We start from the raw sequence: 21,187 nt of genomic DNA on the forward strand, positions 1-21,187 counted from the left end.
CAAAATCAGGACATACACCAATAGATTCCGCATTTTAAAGCATTGTTGTCATACAATGCTCTTAGGAGAGAATGTGATACCTTCCTAGGTCCTTATGGGGCACAGTATATACAGTTGTACTGGATATATGGGAATGGCCTTAAAATTCCTATTTATGTAACATTTGGTCTTCAAGTTTTTTCAAGAAAAAGTGCAGTAAAAAAAATGTCAAAAAATGAGTAAAGTTTGAACTTGGCCGGAAAACATCATTTTATTTTATTCTTGTATTCAGAAATTTTTGAGACATTGCTTTATGTGTATCAAAGTTACAGGTTTAGTCCATGTCTGCTGTAATTGTAAGTTCTTGCTGAGAGCAGCTCATGGCTGATATAAAAATATGCTGCATGTGTTTGTGTATAGAAAGGGGTGATTGATTTAAATGAAGTCCTGGCTGTTTAGACAGAGGGTATGTGAAGTTCAGTCTTGTAAGTTTCTCTCTATAGAAAGGATCTTTTCTGTTTCTTCGTGTAGTGGAAATAAAAACTGAAACCCAATATGCCAGATCCCTCTCAGGGCCGTTGTGTGAATGCCGAGCTTTGTGTGCGAGCCTTAAGCACACGTCCGGGGGATGTTAAACAACCTCAAATCCCTGAGAGTGTGCTTCCAGGGACACTGAGGATATTGCATGGAGCTGCCCACACTTGTCCTGACTGAAAGTTTTATCTGGCCGCTTAGCAGAGATTACTACATTGGCCTTGATTCGGAAGAGTGACCTGTTCTCTGAATGTGACTGAATGTGATTTATTTCTTAGCCTCATACCTGTCACTGTTTCCTTGACACCCTTCAGTCCCTGTCAAGTATGGGTCAGTGGTCCCTAATCTTAGTAGAGTTAACATTTCTATGTCGGACACACCATGCGCTCTACATGGAAACTCAAAATTTCCCCTTTTTAAATTACCTGAAATATATTTTGTGATTTTATAATAAATAACCTTAATGTTGATTAGTAAGATTAAAGGTAGTAAAATAAAGTAAAACAACAGAAAGCTAAAATAAATCAATAAACAAACTATACATTCATCCATTGCCTGTTATACCTTTCAGCCAAGATATACAGTTATGTTGGTCACAACAAAAAACACAAAATGTTATGTCTCTGTGTTTTCTAGATACAAACAACATGTATGACTGAGGGCACAAATTAGATATGAACTGAGCACTTGGGCTCATGCACAAAAGTTGTACATTTAGAAAAAGCTTTTGCTGATCATACAATGGCGTTAACTGTACAGTTTCTCCATGGAGCAGTCATATAGCCAAGTGCTGCGAGCTGCAGCCTAGGGAGCAACTTTTAGGTAATATCTTCCTTTAAGGCCTTTTTCATTCTATGCAGATTTTCTGCTCTATGTGAACCAAGCCTAATAATGTGGAGTTGAGCATTGTTTATACCTTTTTTAAGTTTTTAAAATCTTTGTTTCTATGTTTCACTCATGCAAAGAATAATAGTCCATCCAAAGTCAGATAGCATCATTCTAAGGATCTCTTACTTACCAGTGACAACTAGCATGTCTGTCAACTGATATGGCCTTATCATGAGTACAGTATACACCTGGGATACCAGCAAAAAGGTACTCCAACATGTACAAGTGGTACGCCTGTTGTCGTCAGACTTAACATTGACCACTAGTGATTGTGATTGATCTGTGTCCCAAACATATTATTTTTTAGGGTAGGGTCACGTGCCATATTTTTTTGCTGTGTATTTTCCTATTTATTGAAGTCAATAGGTAGCAAAATCAGCTTCAGAAAATGTGCTGCAAAATGTGCAGCAAAATATGGCATGTGTGACCCTACCCTCAAAGTGTAAACCGATAAATAGGCCAATAAATTACAGAGCCAAACTGTTCAGTGCATGGAACACTAAGTAGAAATCCTATCAAAAAGCATCAAACATGCAAGAAATATAATTAAAAAAATTAATAAATACAAATCCAAAATACAATCAAATTCACCTTAAAAAATCAGCAGCAGTCAGAAAAACAGTACACATATCAGATAAGTAATGATCTCCCTTGTTGCCCTAAGGACCTAATACACTGCTCAAAAAAATAAAGGGAACACTTAAACAACACAATGTAGCTCCAAGTCAATCAAACTTCTGTGAAATCCCACTGTCCACTCAGGAAGCAACACTGATTGACAATCAATTTCACATGCTGTTGTGCAAATGGAACAGACAACAGGTGGAAATTATAGGCAATTAGCAAGACATCCCCAATAAAGGAGTGGTTCTGCATGTGGTGACCACAGACCACTTCTCTGTTCCTATGTTTCCTGGCTGATGTTTTGGTCACTTTTGAATGCTGACGGTGCTTTCACTCTAGTGGTAGCATGAGACAGAGTCTACAACCCAGTGTGAAAGATGCCACAGTGTGTGATTATTTTGAGGATGTGGAATCATATTGTGGGTAGAATTACAAAAGGAGGGAAATACTGAAAAAATAATATTTGGTGTAATCTACAGACCCCCTAACATCACTGAAGAGATAGAAGGTCAGCTGCATAAACAAATAGAGAGGGCTGCCCGGGCAGGTACAGTGGTAATAATGGGAGATTTTAACTATCCAGATATAGATTGGGGTCGGGGGCTGGCTAAAACTACAAAGGGGAGAAAATTCCTAAATTTATTGCAGGAAAATTTTATGGGCCAGTTTGTGGAGGACCCAACAAGAAGTGATGCCTTGTTGGATCTGATCATTTCCAACAACGCAGAGCTGGTTGGTAATGTAACTGTTAGGGATGTAAGAAAAAATCGATTCTCGCGATAATCGCGATTTTTCATTTGCCGATACAGAATCGATTCAAAATATTTTTGAATCGATTCTTTTAGGGATGTGGAATTTTTAATAAAACGCACTTTTCTTACCTGCCAACGAGCCCCCGGAGCTCCGGTACAGTCCGGTACAGGTGTTCGGTCCCCGGGCTGTATTCTTCTTACTTCCTGTTAGTCCGGCACGTCACATGGAGCTTCAGCCTATCACCAGCGGAGGCGGGACATCGCTGCGGCTGGTGATAGGCTGAAGCTCCATGTGACGTGCCGGACTAACAGGAAGTAAGAAGAATACAGCCCGGGGACCCAACACCTGTACCGGACTGTACCGGAGCTCCGCGGGCTCGTTGGCAGGTAAGATAAAGTGCGTTTTATTTTATTTTGCAGCCCGGACGGGATAACATGAGAAAAGTGAGCACCGGAGTACTAGATCGCCGCTGTCAAAGCTGACAGCGGCGTCTATTGGGATCTATGAATGCTCCCAGGTGGGCGATATATCGCGATGTATCGTCACCTAGACGGTATCGCGATATATCGCGATATATCGAATCGCCACACTGGTATCGCGATTCGAATCGAATCGCCAAATTCTTGGCGATTCACACCCCTAGTAACTGTGCGGGAAAACCTTGGTAATACCTTGGCTGACAAATGATGTTAAAAGAGCAATAAACAACAAAAAAAATAGCCTTCAAAAAATTCAAATCTGATGGGTCAGCTATAACATTTAAACAGTACAAAGAACTTAATTAAATCTGTAAAAATTTTATAAAAACGGCAAAAATTCTAAATGAGAGACAGGTGGCCAAAGAAAGCAAAACTGATCCAAAATATTTTTTTAGATATATAAATACAAAAAAACCAAGGACAGAGCATGTAGGACCCCTTAATAATGATAATGGGAAGGTTGTCATGGGCGATCAAGAGAAGGCGGAGCTACTGAATGGGTTCTTTAGTTCTGTATATACTATGGAAGAAGGAGGAGCTGACATTGGCCAGGTCAGTGCTGGTAACACATCATGTAATGTACTGAACTGGCTTAATGTAGAAATGGTACAAGGTAAGTTAAGTAAAGTAAATGTAAGCAAATCTCCAGGGCCAGATGGATTGCACCCAAGAGTTCTTAGAGAGGTAAGTTCAGTAATATCTGTACCCTTGTTTATGATATTTAGAGATTCTCTGGTGTCTGGTATTGTGCCAAGGGACTGGCGCAAGGCGAATGTGGTGCCAATCTTCAAAAAAGGCTCTAGCTCTTCGCCAGGCAATTATAGACCGGTAAGTCTAACGTGCATTGTGGGTAAATTGTTTGAAGGACTTATAAGGGATTACATACAGGAATACATAGGGGATAATTGTATTATAAGTGATAACCAGCATGGGTTTACTAAGGATAGAAGTTGTCAAACCAATCTAATTTGCTTTTATGAAGATGTGAGTAGAAGCCTTGACAGAGGAATGGCTGTGGATATAGTGTTTCTGGATTTTGCTAAAGCATTTGATACTGTCCCTCATAGTTGTCTGGTAAGTTAAGGTCTTTGGGCTTGGAAACTTTAGTTTGTAACTGGATTGAACACTGGCTCATGGATCATACCCAGAGAGTGGTGGTCAATGATTCGTACTCTGATTGGTCCCCGGTTATTAGTGGTGTACCCCAAGGTTCTGTACTGGGACCGCTGTTGTTTAATTTATTTATCAATGATATAGAGGATGGCATTAACAGCTCTGTTTCTATCTTTGCAGATGACACCAAGCTTTGTAGCACAGTACAGTCTATAGAGGATGTGTATAGATTACAAGATGATTTGGATAGACTAAGTGTCTGGGCATCCACTTGGCAAATGAGGTTCAATGTGGATAAATGTAAAGTTATGCATCTGGGTACAAATAACATGCATGCGTTATATGTCTTAGGGGGGATTAAACTGGCAGAGTCACTGGTAGAGAAGGATCTGGGTGTACTTGTAGATCACAGACTACAGAATAGCATGCAATGTCAGGCTGCTGCTTCCAAAGCCGGCAGGATATTGTCATGTATCAAAAGAGGCACGGACTCAAGGGACAGGGACATAATACTCCCCCTTTATAAAGCATTGGTACGGCCTCACCTGGAATATGCTGTTCAGTTTTGGTCAACAGTCCATAAAAGGGACACTGCGGAGCTGGAAAGGGTGCAGAGACGTGCGACTAAACTAATATGGGGCATGGAACATCTTAGCTACGAGGAGCGATTATAGGAGTTACAATTGTTTAGTCTTGAGAAGAGACATTTAAGGGGGGATATGATAAATGTATATAAGTATATAAATGGCCCATACAAAAAATATGGAGAAAAACTGTTCCAGGTTAAACCCCCCCAAAGGACGAGGGGGCACTCCCTCCATCTGGAGAAGAAAAGGTTTAGTCTAAAGGGGCGACACGCCTTCTTTACCATAAGAACTGTTAATTTATGGAACAGTCTACCTCAGGAACTGGTCACAGCAGGAAAAATTAATAGCTTTAAAACAGGGTTAGATACATTCCTGGAACAAAATAACATTAATGCTTATGCAGAATTATAAAACAACATCCCTTCCCCTTATCCCCTTCCCTTCAATTCCCTGGTTGAACTTGTAACCCACACAAGTGGCTCAGGTAGTGCAGCTCATCCAGGATGGCACATCAATGCGAGCTTTGGCAAGAAGGTTTGCTGTGTCTGTCAGTGTAGTGTCCAGAGCATGGAGGTGCTACCAGGAGACAGGCCAGTACATCAGGAGATGTGGAGGAACCTGTAGGAGGGCAACAACCCAGCAGCAGGACCGCTAACTCTGCCTTTGTGCAAGGAGGAGCACTGCCAGACCCCTGCAATATGACCTCCAACAGGCCACAAATGTGCATGTGTCCACTCAAATGGTCATAAACAGACTCCATGAGGGTGGTATGAGAGCCCGACGTCCACAGGTGGGGGTTGTGCTTACAGCCCAACATCGTGCAGGATGTTTGGCATTTGCCAGAGAATACCAAGATTGGCAAATTCGCCACTGGCGCCCTGTGCTCTTCACAGATGAAAGCAAGTTCACACTGAGCACTTGACAGACGTGACAGAGTCTGGAGACGCCGTGGAGAACGTTCTTCTGCCTGCAACATCCTCCAGCATGACCGGTTTGGCGGTGGGTCAGTAATGGTGTGGGGTGGAATTTCTTTGGGGTGCCGCACAGCCCTCCATGTGCTTGCCAAAATGTTGTATTCTTGAGGGGTAGTCACAGATCTGATTAATGTGAGTACAACATTTTGTCAAGTGTCACAATGGGGCAGTGTTAGCTTAGTTCTTCAGTGTTGTGGGCGTTCTGGTGATTTGAGGGTAGCTGATTTTTTTTTTTTATTGCTTTGGTCTTCTTTTGGGTAAAAATTAGTTAATCAGGTGCCCCCTTCTTTACAATTTCTAAACAGCTGTTGCTATGCACTTTCCCTCGCTGTTCCCGGTAAATAGCTTTACCCCATGCTGTACCCAATGCTAGAGACATTTATTGACTGTCTTTCAGAGATAGTCATAGTAGGATTATGGGAATGTAAAGCATGTTCTGTGTAGAAAATTAATCAGCTGGTAATACTGACAGAGTTCAGCTCTGAAACCTTTATCTGTATGTAGCTCTAGAATATAATGTAAGCGGTAACTTGGAATCAGTACATAACAAGTAACACAATGTAATTGAAAAGTTACTCAACTTTTTATGTAGATGAATTCTGTTTTTCAAAGAAGAACTGATACTTTATACGTAAATGTAATTGACTTATCCATTTGCATTTAATAGGAGTAATTTATCAATGCAACCAATGTCACTAGTTTAAGCACTACTAGGCCCAAGGCTAGCCATTCCCAAGAGGTTGGATCTGGAATAATAATATACCTTTTAGATCTTGATAGGGCAAGCCCAGCCTCACATCATATTCCTTATACAACTGAAATCACATAATCACTTACAGATTCCAACACCTACTGCTCTCTAAATCAGATTATTGGGAGAGAGAAGAAAACAAAAGTTTGACCCTTGCAGCACAGTAAACACACAGGACCTCCGGACCAGAATCCCAGTACATCTAGACAACCTTCTGGAGAACTCTTAGTGGACCTCAGGAAGGCACCAGTTAGTGCCGAAACGCATCGTCCTTACTGTTAAAAATAAAATATACGTTGTCCTGTGCCGGCCTGGGTCCTTCTTTTGTGTTCAAGATAGGAGCAGCGCCTCCTAGACGTTTTTTTTTTCTTGTGTTGTCACTAAATCAGATTATAGAACCCATTGGCCCTTATTTACTAATGTCTTCCCGACGAGTTTTTCTCGAATTTTGCGCCCAAATTTGTGATGCACATTGGCCCTTATTTACTAAGAGTGGAGTGTAGGTTTCTTTGTGGGTTTTAATTCCCTACAATTTATTTACACTTTGCTTTTTTTTACACATGCTCTGATCTGTGGAGTTTTCCTCAGCTTAAATCCACCACATTTTATGTGGAAACCTTAGTAAATATGTTGGGTTTTTGTGAAAATGTCGGGAACACGCCCCTTTTTGGTGACCACCGACCCCTTTCACCTACGGCCACGCCCTTTTTCGGGTTTTCTGAGCAGAAAGAATCTGGCACACAACCCGACAAAACATGTCTGGTTTGCGATAGTTAATGAGGGCCAATGTGCGACACTTGGAGCCAGAAAAATTCAGACACAAAAATTTTTTTTTAAAACCCGACAAAAGGGGCATTTTTCCATCCTAAATGGACATCTACCCGACATTTTAACCAAAATCATCCATTTGCAAAATAAAATACTCCAGAAAAGTAGAGTTTTGGATTTTCAAAACAGTCATGTCCCAAGCAGTTGTAAAAAACCCATGAAATGTAGGGAAATTTCAGTCCACTTTGGATGATTCCTTAAAAAGGCATAACATTGTCCCTGCTGTCTTAATAAAGGTAATACAACGAATATTGTTTTTTTGCTTTTTCTAATATAAAAATGAACTTTTTGTGCAACATACTCACATTTGTCTGTCATTTTTTTCTTGACATTCCCAGTGTTTTTCTCTCACTTGTCCCTATGTATTAGTATGTCTTGTATGCTTCTTCAGAAAGGCAGCGAAAGCCAATGGAACCACCTGTCTTTGCATTTCGGTGGTGTAATCCACAAAATTGTTAAAAAAATATGGTGGTGGAGGACCTGCGTGTGTGCTGTGTCAGTGAGGACCTGAGGTATATGCTGTGTCTTGCAAATGTGATGTTTTATTTCTGGGTTTTTGTTTTTGGGCGCATTGCAACCAAATTTTCTGTGCGGCACAAATTCTAAACCCTGTACGCCACATTGATAAATACATAGGGAACAAAAATGCCGGACACATACAATCCACATATATAAAACACAGCACTCTTAGTACATAAGGGCCATTGTATAAAAGTGTTTCATCTCAACATTGTTGATGCATATACACATTACTTTAACAATTGAGATTGTCACGATTATTGAAGATATAGTTAGTTATCGCATGAAAATATTACTTTGGACACAATGGAGATCACCATGCTTGATCCCCTTGCTCATCAACAGTAGACACACAGTTTAGGTGATAAAAAAAATATTTGTTGACTTTTTCATTTCTGTAGTTAAGATCCTTTGTCATATCGAGCCTAGAAAATCTTCTCTTAATAAATCATCATGACCTGGATCCATCAAATATAGCTAAACACAGGGGCTTTACTGTAGTGTAGGGGCTGAAAAGGCAGCAATTGCGCCTGGGCTGGGCTGCTTTAGAGGCTCAAAGGGTCCCTTTCGCCCCATATAAAGACAAAAAAATACATAATTTGGTCAAATAAGTAAAACATGTGCAAGTTAGTTGCTCTCAGCAATAATTTAGGTGACTTTAGCTCTCATATTTAACCAAAACGTAGAGCAAACAATAGTAGTGGTGCCAGGGAGTGTACTCATACTTGCATGGCAACGTCATATCACCTACCGGCTGTCACCATTAGGGGGAGCTATCTGCATACAGATGAACCGTATGTCGACACATGGCAGAAATGCCACATATTTTCAGCACAGAATATCCATGTAGAAAACTTGTATCAATTACAGATTAGCACACACTTCACAAAATATCTACAGGATTTGATGTGTTAGATCTGCCACAAATTTATGGTGTATTTTCACTATTGACTTGAGGAATTGAGATAGCAGGAGTTAGGCTAAGTCTCCACTTGTTTATTTTTTGGCAAAACGCCAAGAAATACGCCAATTCTGCCGCATGGCGTTTTTTTGGTCAAAAAACGCTGCGGCCAGATGTTAGCTGTAAGTCAATGAGAAATCGCAAATTTCGAATTCCACTTTGCGTTTTTTTACTTTGGCGTTTTTTTAAATCCTTTTGGCATTTTTTCACGTTTTCTGCGTTTTTTCCCACTCTTCGACGTTTTGAAAAAAACGCTGTAGTTCCCTCAAACCTGGGTTTTTGCTCCAATAGAAGTCTATGGGAGTGAGAAAATGCCAAGAAAAATGCTATGTGGATTTTAACTTTGGCATTTTTGCAGGCGGTTTTTAATCTTTTTTGGACTTTAGCGATCCAAAAAAGTTATGTAGATAGCTGTTTTTAATAAAATTTCGTAGGGTACCATTAAAAATTTTTTTTCTAAAATATACAGTAGTGAAGGAAAAAATGTTATCTAACGAAATGTATATTATTGAAATTTTTTTTTAAACAGGGATCAATTTATGTGTGCGGGGAAATAAAAATGTAGCCGACAATTATAAAAATGTATTGTGTGTGTGTTTTTCACTTTTTTGCTTTATTTTTTACATATTTTTTAGTTAGTACTACTACTCCCAGCATGGAACACACTGTTCCATGATGGGAGTAGTACTACCTGTACTAATAGACAGATCGCCCGCTGTGATCCTTCTGTATAATGTATAGATGCGGCGGACGCTCTTCTATGGTCCCCTGACCTGACGTATATTTACACTTATTCATATTTCCCACAGAGCTGTGATTGGCCAGATGGTTCCAGTCAATCACAGCTCTCTGTGAGAAATAGGAATATGTGTATGTATACGGCCGTGCAGGGGACCATAGTAGAGCGGCCGCTGCATCTATACATTATACAGGAGGATCACAGCGGCCGTCAGAAGTGATACCCGCTGTGATCTTTCCATAACTGCAGCTACTACTACTCCCAACATGGAGCACACTCTGCCTCATGCTGGGAGCTGTAGTACCTGCATTAATAGACAGATCGCAGCGAGTGTCAGAAGTTACACTTGCTGCGATCTGTCTATTAATACAGGTACTACAGCTTCCAGCATGGAGCAGAGTGTGCTCCATGTTGGGAGTAGTAGTGCCTGCTTAAGGACACATCACAGTGGATGTCACTACTGACACCCCCTGTGATCGTCCTGTCTATAGCAGAGATGGAGCGACTGTATACATCGCTCACATCCCTGCTCTGCACTATACTCCGGGCCGGCCACTCATTCATTCATCTTTTCCTCAGAGCTGTGATTGGCTGCAACCATTCGGCCAATCACAGCTCTGGGTGGGAAATATGAATTTCTGTTGACATCAGTGGCCAGAGTATAGTGCAGAGAGGCGAGCGATGTATAGACCCGCTCGCTTCTCTGCTATATTATGGACGATCGCATCGGGTGTCAGGACTGACACCCGGGGTGATATGTCTATAGTACAGGTACTATCACTCCCAGCATGGAACAGTCTGTTCCATGCTGGGAGTAGTAGTACTACACAAAAATGTTTTAAAAATTTATAAAAAAAAAAAAAGTGAAACACAAACTTTATTAAAAAATGATAAAAATTGGGTTATAAAATATATACATTGCGTTTAATAAAAAAATGTCCATCACTGCTGCATCCTTTTTTTTTTTTTTGGTACCCAAGGTGCAATTTCCACATAAATGAAAAAAATGCTGGAAAAAACGCAAGAAAAAACGCATGATGACGTCACTTGCACTGGCGATTTTTCAGGCGTTTTTTTAATCCCTAAAAACGCAGTGCAAAAAAAACAAGTGGAGACTTAGCCTTAGGGTTTTACTGTGGATCCAAAACAACATATGCAACTGCCAATTTGAAATACATTAGAAAGCACTGTAGGTACAGGAACAGGGAGTCCTGTGTATTCCCAGGCTCCCTGCTCCTGTACATTACAGTACTGTATACATTGCAGGTGAAACGCGTTGCATTCTTGTTCCAATAAATTATCCATCCACCTGACGTGCCTCTTCCTGGTCAGTGCGGCTGAAACCCATCGCTCCCTTGGAAGTCATACCTGCTATTGTTCGCATGGTTGGGGAGGCTGCAGACCGGGCCCGTTTACTCATTCATGCTGACCCTTATTGTGTGTGAGCTCACACAACCGTCTATGGTAAGAATTCCTAGTTATTTTGCTGGTCTACCTATAGGTGGTTTTACGCTATGGAGCGCTCTCTCGATTTTTTTTTATCATATTCTTAGTGATGAGGCCACAAGTTTTGCACACCTGGATTTAGGGTTTTCTACCATTTTTCTCTGCAGATCCTCCTTCAGCTCTGTCAGGTTGGAACCATTGGTGGAACCAAACCCTGACCAGTCTCCCTGTTCTAGCCACTGGAAAAAAAAACCCTCACAGCATAATACAGCCACCACCATGCTTCACTTTAATGATGATATTGGGCCGGTAAAGAGCAGTGCTTTGTTTCCTCCAGACATGATGCTTAGAACTGAGGCAAAAAAATTCCATCTTGATATCATCAGACCAGAGAATCTTCTCACATTCTGAGATTCCTTTTGGAGCCTTTTTGCAAACTCCATGTGGCTTTCATGTGTCTTTTACTAAGGAGAGCAGAGGCTTCTTTCTGGCCATCCCGGCCATTAAGCCCACATTGTAGAGTGCTGCAATGATGGTTGTCCATCTGGAAGTTTCTCCAACACAGGACCTTGAAGCTCCGTCAGAGAGACCATTGGGTTCTTGGTCATCTCTCTTACAAAGATCCCCCTGATTAATTTGATGGGGTGGCAGGAATAGTCCTGGTTGTTCCATACTTATTCCATATAAGAATTATGATGGCTACTTTGCTCTCAAGAACTTTCGGTGCAGCAGACATTTTTCTGTACCCTTTTCCAGATCTGTGTCCCCACATAATCCTGTCTCTAAGCTCAAGGCTTTATTTTTTTTTGCTCTGATATACATTATCAGCTGAGAGACCATATATAGACAGGGCTGTGTCTTTCCAAATCATGTCCAGTCATCTGAATTTACTACAGGAGTGCAGAATGATGGGGGAAAACTTGAATTTTTGTTTTTATTTGGGCACAAGGCCGCAACATAACAAAATGTGAAAAAAGGAAGGATCTGAAGACTTTCCAAATGCATAGTATGGGGAGTGGGTCCTAGTCTGGGTTTTGCCCTGTAATTTCTACATGTTCAGGGAGCTCAGTTAAAGGGGTACTCTGCCCCTAGACATCTTATCCCCTATCCAAAAGAATAGGGTATACGATGTCTGATCGCAGGGGTCCTGCAGCTGGGACCCCTGCGATCTCCATGCAGCACCCGGTGTTTGTTTAGAAGGCTTGGTGCGGGGGGGTCATGATGTCATGGCCATGGTCTTCATGACGTCACACCACACCCCCTCAATGCAAGTCTATGGGAAGTCCATAGACTTGCATTTAGGGGGCGTGGTGTGACATCACAAGGAGCATGGCTGTGATGTCACAACCCCCCCTCACCAAGCGTTTGGAACAAGTACCCTTTTAATGTTTAACTTTTTGTGGTTGTATTTTAGTTGTTACATATAGGCTACACCATGTTTTTATAATTTACGGCAGTGTTACAATGTTTTCATATAATGTTTCTAAGTTTGAGCTGCTTTTCATTAGGTTCACGCTGCATATGTGGATTGTAACCGTGTTCCAAATCTCAGTGCAGAGGAGCGGTGCAGCATGTGTCTTCTATATATGTCTTATCCGCAGTGTAGGTGATTTCAGAATTGTGGCTGATCTGTGTTCATCAGCAGAGCAGGGATTTCTCCTTGTTAGTGCTGGCAGCCCAGACAGTCAGACTACCGGCTTGGAAAATGTGCAGGGAGCCTCTCTCGGCAATCACACTGGAATGTTAGTGTTGGACTGTAAGGTTGGACTGGTGCAGCTGTATTATCCTAAAACGTTCCCTGCTACTCTGGAGGGACTGGGTGTGGTGGGACCTGCTACCCAAACCCACATTCACCTGATTATTTTCTGTCTGGGTAGATGCAGGAGTTTAACCCCTCAGTTGTGTCTCATTTATTCTAAGTTTGCTATATTATGTCTAGCTGCTCCCTCTGCTGGTCAGGTGATTTATTGCCATCACATCATGGAGTATACAAAGGTTTTTGCACGCTCCCTATAAGCAGTGCTTGCCATAGTTTCTCAATTACGAAGGAAATTACAAAATTCCAATTTATTATTCTGCTGTATCAGAGAAGGAACACTAAGGCAACACGGATCAGAAATCGTGGTAATCACATACTGTACTGTAAACAGTACTTGGCACAGATGCATTCCGAATGACGTTATATAAGGGGTATATTCATCAATAGTGTTACCAGGGACTGGTTTGTACAAACAGTCATTAATTTAACCAATGACTTTGGCACAATTGTATTGTGGTTGGCACTGTTGCCTTGCAGCACTGGAGTCAAATCTACCCAAGAGCAACATCTGCATGAAGTTTGTATGTTCTCCTCGTGTTTACATGGGTGCAATCCAGGTACTCCAGTTTCTTCCCACATGCCAAAAACATGAAATTCCATTACGTTTGACACCATTTAATAATGATGCATATATTGGAAGACACCCGAATGTCATAAGGTCCCCTTGGCAAAACTGTACCTGACAGGAATGAGAACAGGAAATGTTGTCATAAGACTCTCTCAGTGCTCAGCATAGAGTAAGATGTATGTCCCACTCCAGATGATGTCCTCTATTACTGCACACTAAACAGCTCCTTAAAGGGGTACTCCACTGGAAAACTTTTTTTTTAAATCAACTGGTGCCAGAAAGTTAAACAGATTTGTAAATTACTTCTATTAAAAAATCTTAATCCTTCCAGTACTTATTAGCTGCTGAATACTACAGAGGAAATCATTTTCTTTTTGGGACAGAGAGCTCTCTGCTGACATCATGACCACAGTGCTCTCTGCTGACATCTCTGTCCATTTTAAGAAACTGTGAAGAGCAGCATATATTTTCTATGGGGATTTTCTCCTACTCTGGACAGTTCTTAAAATGGACAGAGATGTCAGCAGAGAGCACTGTGGTCATGATGTCAGGAGAGAGCTCTGTGTTCCAAAAAGAAAAGAATTTCCTCTGTAGTATTCAGCAGCTAATAAGTACTGGAAGGATTAAGATTTTTTTAATAGAAGTAATTATAAATATGACTATTTTTGTCATTTTATTAAGTTTGTATTTTATGATGACCACTCAGAAGTGATCAGTGTTAAGAGGTGGCCACATTTAAAGGATACCTGTCAGGACTTAAAGGGGTACTCCTTAGGATAGGGCATAAGATGTCGGATCACTGGGGTCCCGCCGCTGGGACCCCCGCAATCTCGGCTGCAGCACCCCAGACATCGGGTGTACGAAGTTAACTTCTCTCCGTGCTGGATGACTGGCGATGCGGGGCAGAGTCTCGTGATGTCACGGTCACGCCCAGCTCGTAACTTCACGGCCACGCCCCCTCAATGCAAGTCTATGCAAGTCATAGACTTGCGTTGAGAGGGCGTGGTCATGACATCATAAGCGGGGCGTGTCTGTGATGTCACTAGCCTCCAGCGGTGCACACGACGCTTTAAGGGAGAGAGATTGCAGCGGGTGCAGCAGGGAGATTGCAGGGGTCCCTTGCAGACCCCCGTGATCAGACATCTTATCCCCTATCCTTTGGATTGGGGATAAGATGTCTAGGGGCAGAGTACCCCTTTAAATGTGCACTCCACTGACTTAAATGGGTGCTGTTCTCTGGAGGTTTTACTGTGCACTAACAATGTTGGTACAGTGTTACAAATATACCAATTTCATATAGTTTTGTTATGTTTATTTTAATATTATTATTGTTTTGCTTTGCCATTTTCTGACCTCTATAACATTTTTACTTTTCTGTCTACGGAGCAGTGTGAGGGCTCATTTATTGTGGCGATGAGGTTAGATTAGACCTTTTGACCACTTTTTATTCTACGTTTTGTAGGACATGGTGCAGAAAAAAAAAAATATTCTGCACGTGGTGATACCAATTATGTAACTTTTTTGTTTGTTTAAAGTGTTACTGTCATCAAAAACACCTTTTGACATATCGCTCAAGCACGTCAATAGTTGTTGATCGCACCGGGTCACTGCTGAGGCCTACTGCAATTGTGAGTTATTAGACAGGGATCGGGGCGGTATTGTACTCCACTTCCCAGCCGGCCGGGAAATGTAACCTTTTCTCTGAGTAGAGTCTACTACTCATCTATACGGTGTCCATTTAAGTACATCGTCAGCCGTACCTCCGTCCTCCTTCAGGCAAAACAGCGTCCCGCCTCCTCCCTTGGACCAATCTCCATCAAGCGTCAGCTGCAACTCCCTCCTCCCTCCTGTCATCCTAAAGTCTCTCATCCAAAACTCTGTCATCCAAAAGTCTCTCATCCAAAACTCCGTCATCCCTCAGATGAAAAACCTTCCTGCCATATAGCAGAGCCGAGTCAGTGTCGGCTCTCTGCTATACGGGTTCTGCTGTACATGCTATTCAATGCCAGCTCTGCTATACAGTGCTGTGCAGTGTCGGCTGAGAATCGTCTGAGGCATGACGGCATTTTGGATGAGGGACTTTCGCATGAGGGAGTTGTGGCTGAAGGATGACAGCGATTGGTGTGAGGGATAAGGCGGGATGCCGTTTCGCCCGAAGGAGGTCGGAGTTGCGGCTGACAACTGACGGTGATTGGTCCGAGGGAGGAGGCGGTACGCTGTTTTGCCTGACGGAGGACAGAGTTGCGGCAGACGACTGACGGCGATTGTTCCGAGGGAGGAGGTGGGACGTTGTTTTGCCTGATAGAGGACATAGTTGCAGCTGACGACTGACGGCGATTGGTCTGAAGGAGGAGGCGGGACGCTGTTTTGCCTGACAGTGGTACGGCTGACGACTGACAATGTCCTAAAATGGACACCGTACATCTACACACACACATATATACTTAAATGATATGGCTCATCTGTGTATATTACATGCTGTTCTGTTACTATTAGGTTTATATCTATTTGTATTTCCAACCGATGTTGGGAGATTGGCATCATTTAAAATTTTGGCATCTGGAGAGTTCACTGTAATAGTTCAGCAAGCAAATATCTAAACCAACCCCAATCCCCCGCCGGTGCTGCTCAGTCCTTAGTGCTTTCCGCTTCTTCCTACTATGTCCTCTTCAGTGACCTGCCTCTTCCAGTAATTGAGAAGGCAGATCCTGCAAAGAGACATCATAAGAAGCTGTCAATTTAGGATTTTTTTTTCACACATACTTGGCAGTGTCAATTTAATGCATGTGCTGGGAAAGCTTTTAATTGAGCTTTTTAATTTAAATATTGACCCCTATTGCCTGATGGAGACCAAAAGAGTGTAATTTTGGCCTCTGTTTGGTGTACATCAGAGATTGCTGTATGCATCTGTGTAGGGAGCTGGACTATTCCATAAAACAGTAAAAAGTGAAAAACAATGTGTAACATATAACTTACATGGATGTAAGAAGCAGTGTGAAAATAGCCTATTACAGTGGTCCCACAAGTTACAATATTAATTGGTTCCAGGACGACCATTGTATGTTGAAACCATTGTATGTTGAGACCATAACTCTATGGAAACCTGTTAAATGGGGTTATCCACCATAAGATGATTTTAGTATGTACCTGGCAGACAGTAATAGACATGCTTAGGAAGGATCTGCGCTTGTCTTGGGGCTAAATGGCTATGTTGTGAGATTACCATAACACTGTGTCTAGCTTTTTGTGAACTAGTATTTCCTGTTTGACTTTTCTTTTTTTTACTACAAATCCCACAATTCCATCTTCCTCCCTCCCACACATCAGCCACCCCACCCATTGAAACATAAATGAGCTGCATCCATTGAAATCAGTGTGGTTTTCAATCAGACACTATATTATGAACTACACTAACTTCAAAGCCCCTGTAGCATAGTCAAATTAAAAAAAGTATCCTGGAATACCACTTTAATTGGTTCTGAAGCCCCCAAAATGTCATCCAAAATAGGGAAAAGTGAGGATTAAAGAAAATTAAGTAGATACAGATAATAGCTAATACAAATCAAGCAAGTCCTTATATATACAAGTAAGAAAGATCTGCTGGGAGCTGTCACTGTCTATGTAGAGGACAGGAGCTTCTTCAGGGTCCTGTACAGTTCACACAGTGTCCCAAAAAAGTAAAATATAACTGTCCTCACCTGGTGCCAAGAGGAGCAGCTAACTGTGGCACAGGTTAAGAGTAGTACAGAACAAGTAGTACCACCCTGTACTGTAGGGAGGCGCTACCAGACAACCAGTCAGTGCATGCACTAAGGCTTGGTTTCCACACAGGTTTTTTTCTGGCATCTTTTGAAAAACTGCCACTGCATTTTTGTTTACCTAGCCTAATACAGGGGTTTTACCAGTAAATGCTATTCTAAATGGTCAGTTATTCCAGCCATTGACATGTTTCACAGATCTGGACTGTCTATAGCATTGTATGTTGAGTCTGGTTTCACGTTACAAAGGTCCAGAAAAGACCCCTGTATATTGAAAATATTGTATGTTGCGGCCATTGTAAGTTGAGAACATACAAGCCTTCTTGCCGTATGCACATCTACTGTAATGCTATATGTAATGCTTATATTGAGAGTGCTGGAGTTCCCAAATATATTCTTTAAAGTGGTTCTTAATTCAGAACTTAGCAATGAGGGGGCCCCTTTACCCTAAGACGGTGGAGGAGGATTTGATTATTCTTTCCACATCCCTGAAACAAAAAAAAGGAGTAAAAATAGCAGAACATATATCGTCACATCATCACATTACCTTACACTAACCAGACACAATCCACATTGAATTATGACGCAATGTACTGCATTATCCACAACCTATATTCTTATTTTATTATAAGTTCCACCCATCTTCCTGTGTTCTCTTGAGGGGCAGCTTTCCAAAATATGTTGGTCTTGTAAAATAGGCTGTTTTATTCTCAGTTTTCTACTCCATAAATTTTTATATGAGCGTGGCAGAGGGTAAGTGGCTGGCGTACACTGCACTCCCAGGACAGGGGATTGTTCGCATGCAGAGAGCAGCATGGCTTCACTGTTATGTCCTGTATTGTGGTCAGTGCTGTGTTGGTTTATGACCTCTGTCACTGTATAAGGGCTCTTATATCTGCATCTGAGAAAACACTGATCCTTCCAGCTTGGAAAGAGTTATGTGGCATCTGGAAAAGTTCACAGGTCTCGGGTGGCAGGTGGACAGAGCCTGTGACATTTTATGAAACAGCAGGATGAAAAGGAAGTTCTTTTTGTGCGCCGTGAAAAATGCCTCGCTTTTCTTTTATCGTCAGACTATAAAAGGTGTTTCAACTCTAAAGATATAAAGGAAAATCATGTTCGGTACTTAAATGTCATAAGACAATGGAATAGCTTTTTCATTAAAGCTAACCCTGTACTTTGATATTGAGTCCTGTATCTTCAGCCTGTACTGTGAGTTATGCAATAAAATTCTGACCACCTGTGGCCACCACTAGGGGGAGCTTACTTAATACTTCTGATACATTGAACTATGGAATACTATAATATGCAGAAAACTTCTAATTCACTCCTAAGTGCATTGTTCCCCAACCAGCATGCCTTCAGCTGTTGCAAAACTCCGGGCATGCTGCGACAGCTGGAGATATGCTGGTTGGAAAACACTGCCCTAGTGTCTGTAGGCATCCTAAACCTTATTATTTAACTCTCTCTCTCTCTCTATTTGGAGCCTTGAATAAAAAAGATGGGATTCTGAATCCTATAAAGCCATATTAGGAAATTAAAGGGGCTATGTTAAAATGTAAAAGTTATCAATTATCCACAAGACAGGGATAGCATGACCGTTGGAGAACCAACCTCTTGGACAACCACTGATCTCGAGAATGGAGGTTATTGTTCCCCAAATAATAAGAGTGTCCAGCGTACCATCTATTCCCTATGGGGCTTCTGAACATTGCTGAGCGCTGAGCTTGGCAATGTTTGGAAACCCCATAGAGAATGAATGGAGCGCTGGCCTGCTCACATTTATTATGGTGGCATATCAGTGAAAGGAGTTTACTTAGAGTGGTGTTTTATTTGCTGGTAATCTGAATTACTCTGAACAAGGATGTGCAACCCACTCACGAGCAGCATAACAACAAGAAAAAAGTCTTACATTTTTGCACAATTGTTACTTAAACCAACATTCACAAACTTTAAGCACCAGAAAACTCATTTAATAAATGCCCCCCAAAGTATTTTCAGGGGCTGCATAACTGTAGACAACCATTTACCATTTTCCATCTTTACCTGCTATGGTTACTATGTAATCTGTATAAAATGTAATACTTACCTTTATTCCCCAGATGGGTAACAGGGTCATGGGGTCAGTGCTCAGCCACCTGCGAAAAAGGTTTTCAGCAGAGAGAAGTGTCCTGCGTGTTCCAGCTGCAGAACGGAACCTATGTTAACACCCGGGATGTCTACTGCACAGGACCCAAACCAGCAACAGGACAGACGTGTGAGGGTCAGGACTGTCTGTCCATCTGGGAGGCTTCAGAGTGGTCAAAGGTAAGGATTTCATAACATTTCATTTGTTGGCGTTTTATTTCATTGTTTAAATATTTACCATAAAGTTTGTAATTTTTTTAATATAAATTATCCTTCACATTCTAAAGTAAATTAACGCTAGGTGTCCCAGGTTCAGTTCTTATGCTGTGGATCACTAGTAAGTGTGGGCTGGGGGAGTGCAGATCAAAGACTGTAGGATGCATAGCAATTACACTGATCCTTGTTTACGCTTGTTCACACATAATATTTTGGTCAGTATTTTTTTTTAATATATTTTTTTATTAAACAATATAAGACATAACACAGAAGAAATGAAGGAACAGAAAACTATGTGCTCCACAGTACATCAAAAATGCAACACGTTAGATAAGCCATACTGTCAAATCATACATAGACATAAAAGTAGCAGTATCATCCTATAATACCGAGTTAAATAGAAAACTTCTCGCAATAAGGTACTGCTAATCTTGAGGGATATCTCCGTTCTCTAGTCACAAACTCTCGGTGGCCCATTCTAAACAGAGAATTGTTCCCCGTTGAATCCTTGTCCTGTTGAGTCCCTTCACATTAATATCCCTACCCTCGCCAATAATGACTACTCCCTGCCCCATAACCTCCCGCCCACCATACTCTCTATAATAATGGTGCACCCCAAGATGACCCCTCAGACAAGGTCATCATTCCTCAAGACAACCTGTGGCCTGTGGGGGACATATCAAGCATCCGGTAATCGCAATACCCCAAGAGTACCCTTAAGTGCTTCAGTGTTGTACCAGGTTGTGTATTTGAATGGCTGCATAATGGCCTCTATTTCTGAGGGAGTAAAATGTGAGACAATAAAAGAACGCCATTTCTTTAAAAACTTCTTAGTACCTGAGTCTTTTTGCCTTTCAGTACCTAATCTGTCGATTTCCATGTATCTTTTTAATTGGGAGATGAGCTTTGGCAAGTCTGGAGTGTGAGCCTCTAGCCAATTATTGAGTAGGCATCTCAGAGCGACCAAAAGTACTATGTGAATAAATTGTGGGGTGCGGTGTTCCTCCTCCCTCTCTCCTCCCCCCTCTGGTGGGCGTAACTGATGGAAGAGCAAGGTTTGTGGGGTGAAAGGCAGAATCGCTTTCCAACGATCGTTGACATATGTACATACCATGCACCAATAAGTTGCAGTGTGAGTACAGTCCCATTCCCCATGATACAAATTTGTAAGAGGAGTCATACACTTCGGGCATTAAGTTATTCTGTCAGGAAAGGAGTGGGATGGAAGAATGTTAAAGCCATAGAGTGCAGCATGCGCCATCTTGAAATAGGTCTCCCTCCACCGTTCATTGATCACGGTTTTGCATACCGCCGTCCAACCCGCAAGTATTTGGGCCGTTAGATTCTCATCTCCAGTCCATCGCTCCCATGCGGTAAAGACCTTATTTGGATCTATTTTTAATAAACGGGTGCGGAAGGCAAGATAGAGGGTAGAAATAGTCACCTTTCTGGGCTCCCCCCCCCCCCCCCACAATGTCATCAAAGGAGTGAGAAGGAGCTTCCTTCCTCAAATCTCGGAGTCTA

General features: G+C 41.8%; 1 protein-coding gene across 5 annotated transcripts in view; it reads left to right on the forward strand.

Moving 5' to 3' along the window:
- The window catches only part of ADAMTS17 (ADAM metallopeptidase with thrombospondin type 1 motif 17), a 250,758-nt gene that overhangs the window by 211,851 nt on the left and 17,720 nt on the right, over nt 1–21,187 (forward strand). For 4 of the 5 annotated variants that reach the window (XM_056571810.1, XM_056571808.1, XM_056571809.1 and 1 more), the window contains one exon: nt 19,423–19,627. In XM_056571810.1, the coding sequence (XP_056427785.1) occupies nt 19,423–19,627 (205 nt within the window). Of the gene's footprint in view, nt 1–6,770; nt 6,979–19,422; nt 19,628–21,187 lie in introns of those variants that run through there. The other variant, XM_056571812.1, reaches the window with a different exon arrangement.

This window comes from Hyla sarda, chromosome 4, assembly GCF_029499605.1.
Source record: "Hyla sarda isolate aHylSar1 chromosome 4, aHylSar1.hap1, whole genome shotgun sequence".
NCBI classification, from domain to species: domain Eukaryota; kingdom Metazoa; phylum Chordata; class Amphibia; order Anura; family Hylidae; genus Hyla; species Hyla sarda.